Below are 6,000 nucleotides of genomic sequence, written 5' to 3'. Positions count from 1 at the left end.
GGGCGATGTGAAATTTATACCCAAGATGGAAGGGGGGAAATCAACATCATCGCCACCCTGCTTAGGGACCGTTCACAAGCACTTGTAACGGGGGGCTGATGCAAAAGGAGCCCTGAAAGGGGGCCTTTAATTTTTTTCTTGTAGAACATGAGTTTACACTATTTTTATGGGGTTGTCCATGGACATACGAAATAAGAGATGACGTAATCCTACTACATTTTTCATAAGGGGGGAGGGGGCTGAAAATAATTTTAGGTCCAAAAGGGGTGCCCTGGAAAAAAAATGAATTTTCTATTTTCCATCAGGCCCCCCTTAACAAGTGTTTGTGAACGGTCCATTACCTTACTCATACTTCTGTAGTTTTGAGAAAATTTAAAGATAAATCTCAGCTCTTATTCTTAACTTCTAATACAACGTAACCTGTACAAGATCAAGGAACAACCTCACTTGAGAGTCATAGCCACCACTAGGGGTTGTGCACTAATTATGAGCCGGGGGGTAAAATTTCCGAACGGCTCGCTAAAAACTACATTCAGTTCTATGGGCCGGTAGGCCTATATGGCCTACAACTCAATGAGGCGCTTTGAGGTGATGTGGCCAAAGACTAAATGATTTTGTAACAGAGATGCAGGGGATTTTGTAACAGACTAACAGAGATGCAGGTTTTCCGGAAATTTCCTGGGTTTAGGTTTTTTTTAAATTTTTTTGTAATTTTACCATAAATTTCATTTTTGAAGGAATTGTCTTCCTGTTCGGTTGTTTTGGTTTGGTACTTTTTTCGGGGCATTTTCATGCATTTCACAGGAGTTTTTCGTGGCTTACATCTGTCGTGTGTCTTTTTTTTCCCACCAGTCCTAAGTACAGGGAATAAAAAAAAAAAGAAGACTTCGTGATTTTACAAGATCGACAACAGACTTTTTGATCAGTTATAATTGCTGGAAATCCAGACTTTCAAAGTGTCTAAAATAAATACGAACAAATCCAGCAAAAATAGTGTACAATCCTAAATTTGAGCAGTGGCGGCGCCACGGGGAGGGGGCATGGCGGGCAAATGCCCCCCAGTCAGAACTCTTGTCCCCCCCCCCCCAAGTACGAAAATTCCACTTTTTGCGGCAATTTTGCGCAAAATTTGTTGATTTTGCCCCCTGAAATTCACTTTACCTCCTCAATGCCCCCCCCGAAAAAAAAAAAATTCCTGGCACCGCCACTGAATTTGAGAGACTCATTTAGGACCGTGACTTTTTGTACATTTTAGTGCATTTTCAAGCCGGGTTTCCAAGCTTCTTCCAATGGCATTGGCAACTGGAATAGTCGATTTCAAGAAGCAAACCTGGAAATAGTGACATTTCTTTTATTGCGAATTTACTCCTCTAGGGGGTGTGCACATATTTTCTGGAATAGCCCATTTTTGCGAATAGTTTTGTACCATACTTCACCAGATGCTGCACTATAAGTATAGGGTAAGTCATTGCGCGCTTCGCGCCCATTTGAACAATTAACTGATTTTGTCACCAAAAGGTGCTGGATCATACTTCAATAAATATTTTCCAACACCATCCCCCTAGCTGTTCAGAAATCTACGCCACTGGCCTGCCATAGGGCAGGGTGCATGCAGCTGGCATTCAACGTCCCCTCCCATGCTCAATCGACAGAAATGTTACGATTTGCATCTGGCTTTCTTGGTCCATTTTTGGAACATCATACAGTATTAAAATCCCAAATTGCCGTGCGCATTCAAAAATCTGTGAGTAGATCTGCGAGATTGGAAATTCCTTTTTTATTCGTCTCAAATTTGAACACGAATCTCAAAAATGAGAGTAATAATCCTTTCTATAAATCATAAATATTAAATATATGATTATGAGTGCTAGGACAGCTCCTCTGATGCCTGGAGTGGAATAAGCACAAAACTCATAAGCTGGATCAAAATACCGGGAGTATATTAAAGGCCTATTCATCTTCATTTGGCATGCTTTTAGGCACGATTTTAGGACACAATTACTGTTTATTTTAGCATTGATTGCAATTTTCCGCACGCTTCGCGCGCATTTGTCCCGCGGTAATGTTGTTTTAGTAGCAGACCAGCGAGACGATTTGTAAATTTTGCCCCTGGTCCCCGCTCGTGACTCCTGTAGGCCTACTACATCAATTTTTGAATTCTAGCATGATTCTAGCATTGATAGCATATTTTTTGCGGCGCGTATACGCGCACACTAAATCTAATCAGAGGAACTGAAGAACTCATTAGTAGCAGTGGCGTAGCCAGGATTTTGGAACCGAGGGGCACAACTTGTAAATGTACCGACGGAAATATTTTTTACCGACAGAAGTTGTGATTTGTTGACCCAAAATTTTTTTCGATGGTTTGAAAATGTGAAGGATAATAGGCGCCACTAACATAAAAACACATAATTTTTATGTCTAAATCACAATTTTTCATCATTTTTTCATCAATTCTAGGCCTATATAGGGGAGAGCGGGGAGTGTTCGCCCTATTTTTTTCTGACCAGCCTAGCGATGTCAATTTGAAGGTTAGGGATGACCTGAATAGCCCATGTGAAAGCCCTATGTCTTAGCTATATACGGCCACAATCCCAGAACTATAGGCCTTACAATAGCAACAGGATAGAGCAAACAAAAAGTTTTGCAAAGTGGCGAACTTGCCCCATATTGGGGCAGGTTCGCCCATATAATGTGGGGTAAGTTCACCCTAATCACAAAAAAGGTTTAAACATTGCATAATAACATATTCAATGCAAACATTTAGCAAGAGTATACAGGGCATTCATTCTCTTCTGGGGAGTCACTAAATTTGTTGCAGGGGTCGGGTCATGGTAAAATGTAGGGGTCTAAAGTGAGCTTAAACGTATCATGTTTACAACTTCGGGGAGATTATGGATTAGGATATAAACGGTGGTATGAGTAATACTGATACCACATAACTTTAAAAAACATGCTTTTCAGTAGTTTTACCTTGTTTAATGGTATAATTATCAATATTTTGCATAATACGCTGATGGGGCAGGTCCGCCCTCCAGTTTGGGGTAAGTCCGCCCGGGGAAGATATAGGGCGAACATGCCCCATCCTCAAAAGGGCGAACGTGCCCCTTGTGCACATTTGTGTAGGGCCTACATCCATATCAAAACGATGCACTTGTCGGCTGCTACATGTTTCTCTTTTTAAATAATAGTTAGGAATAAATACCAGACTCATCTCAAGTGGAGACCACTTCGAATCATCCCCAAGTCACATGGTTTAGGAATATAGAGAGGCTCCTTAACCATGTGACTTCAGGGATGTTTTGAAGTGACCTCCGCATGAGATGAGTCTGGTAGATGACTCTTAGCTATTGTGTGAAATGAGACACATGTAGCAGACGACAAGTGCATCGTTTTGATATGGATGGACACTTGTGTATTTTCTTCAGGGTATGCACCGGCCCCTGCCCCCCCCCTGCTGGCTACGCCACTGATTAAGTAGGTGGCAGTGTCGGGGTGGCAATCATCGGATGCGCAGGGCCAGCAATGAAATCCGGCCGGCCATATATATACCAGCAAATATACCGTATTTCTCGACACATACCCGGGCACTGTACCGTACCCCCTGAGATGATATAAAATCAGTCCAACGACGGCCCGCAGATGATCATGTGCACGGGATCTAGGCTATGGCCCCGTCCACTATTGCATAGGGATGTCATTTCTTCGGGGGTATGAATATATTGGTGACCGGAGTCAATCCTTTTATGACCCCCCTATCTCTAGCCCGAATCTCTCGGGCCATGACTCTCGGTTTTGACTCCCCACTTTTGCCCACAAAGACTCAAGACAAGTTTGAACTATATTAAAGGTGCGGCGAGCACTTGCATTGTAGGCCTAAGTGTAGGCCTAAAGAACCGTGCGCGGAGCGTGCAAAAATTGAGTAGGCCTATTAGGCCACATATGCATGTTTTGATTGGAAGTTAAAAAAATGCGCGCCTATAGGCCCTATAGTGGGTGAAAATGCTGAGTCACCAGTAATTTTGGTGTAAAAAAATTATGACCCCCCTTATTTTGGTAAGAAAATTCAATGACCCCCCTATCAGGGACCGTTCACAAACACTTGTTAGGGGGGCTTGAGTGCAAAAAAATTTCATGCGAAAACTTTTCGGGCCCACTTTTGAGATCTCAAAAACTTGATCTTGAAAAACGTATAAACTCAATTTTCCCAGGAAAATTTGTGGTCATTTTTTCAGACCCCCCCCCTTAGGAGGGTCAACAATTCTAAGGGCCCTCTTTTTGCATCAGGCCGGCCCCCTTACAAGTTTTTGTGAACGGTCCCTAACGCCCCCCCCCCCGGCCGCTGAGAAATCATGATAAAAGGAACTAGTTCTGATTTGCTCATGTTTTTATATTAAGTTTGCCACTGCACTGCGAACTAGCTTCATTTCCCTAGTCAGTAAGTTATACCCCATTCCCTTTAAAGAGCCCCCCCCCCCCCCCTCCCATTCGTTTACAGCTGCACAGGGCTGTGGACAAATACCGCCCATCACTAAATTGATGGATTGGATTGACGTTTCCTGGTTTTCTCGCGAATTCAGCATATAAATTATCTGAATTAAAACTCACCTTTATATTTCTGTTTGTGGACAGAAACTGCCCATTTTTTGAGCAATTGAGCTGTATTGGTTCTTAAAGAAAATCTGCAAGTTTCATATCCCATGAGGCATTAGGAGCGGGCGGAGTTGACATGCGCACTCGAAGTTAATCCTGTATACGGAAGATGGCAGCTCCCACAATTTGACAGGAAAAGTCGATTCTGGGACCTGGAATAACATCATGGACGGCGTAGAAAACGGAGAAGTTGTAAGTATATTTGGGATCTATGATCTCTTACTTACCCATATCTGTGATTTTATACTGTTAAGTTGCTGTGATCAGTGCTTTTTACTAGTTAGGGATGAATCTCAATAAATTGTAGGCATCCACATACCACCATACATTACAATGAATGATAGGGTAGGACTACCAATTATCGGACACTTAAGCAATTTGCTCAATATTTAAAAAACTGAAGAATATTTTCCCAACTATAGAACATCCACGTAATGACCAAAGACAGCCCTAAATGTAACATAAAATTTGAAATGACGAGACAAGCCATTATAGATATATGGATTGAAAACCACATTGAGGCATCTTGCCAGTTATCGGACGCCTATGCCAGTTATCGGACACTACGCAGCCAGTTACGGACACCCGCAAAAATAACGGCACACATCTATTTTTTCAACTCAACCAAATGCAGTTAAGTTTGTGTCTATTCCTTCATTATTTTGGGTTATATTTGGACATTGTCTGATACTTCACGGTGGCATTTTCCCCACCGCAAACCACATTTAGGTACAATGTAGGCCTATACATTGTAGGCGCATCAACTATTTTAATCATAACATTATAATATAACTTAAACTTAACATCAAACCCTATTTATGCTTCTCAACTTCGCTAAAATAAGCTAAAATACACCTAACATAGTGCAACATGTTAATTGACATACAGCGCCGGCTGGCTGGCAACTGTTTATATGAAGGCCAGAGGGTGTCCGGTAATTGGGCATGCGCAGATTTTACAAGCCAATTATCGGACACTTCGTTCAGCCGGAAGCGTTGTTAGCAACCGATCATGTCAGATGTTGTTGCAGAAACTACACAGTTTAACAAACATAATAATAAAAATATATCAGTTTTAGTAAATTATGAAAAGCTCAAGACCCACACAAATTGGTCATGCCGAATTACGCTACCTCATAAGTAACATGTTTTTAATAATAAAGAGGCATACTCAGTCCCTTCACGCTCGTATTTGCGAAATAATAATAAACGGAACCAGCTGTAAGGCAGCCATTTAAATGCAGTAAGTATCTGTTCTTTCATTTGATGCGATATAAATTTATGTTGACTTGAAGAAACAACTCCACATGGTCCAAACCATGTAATCGTCCGATAACTGGCATTGTCC

The 6,000-nt window shown here is 41.8% G+C and overlaps 1 protein-coding gene across 1 annotated transcript in view; it reads left to right on the top strand.

Moving 5' to 3' along the window:
• Positions 1-4,568: 4,568 nt before the first annotated feature.
• The window catches only part of LOC140150053 (3-phosphoinositide-dependent protein kinase 1-like), a 79,853-nt gene continuing 78,421 nt past the window's right edge, over positions 4,569-6,000 (top strand). Inside the window, 1 exon segment of the mRNA XM_072172059.1 lies at positions 4,569-4,845. Within this exon segment, the coding sequence (XP_072028160.1) occupies positions 4,819-4,845 (27 nt within the window). The 5' untranslated portion in view covers positions 4,569-4,818.

Source organism: Amphiura filiformis, chromosome 1 (assembly GCF_039555335.1).
Source record: "Amphiura filiformis chromosome 1, Afil_fr2py, whole genome shotgun sequence".
NCBI lineage: Eukaryota > Metazoa > Echinodermata > Ophiuroidea > Amphilepidida > Amphiuridae > Amphiura > Amphiura filiformis.
Note: the sequence above shows the minus strand (reverse complement) of the source record. Positions and strands in the feature narration are given on the sequence as shown.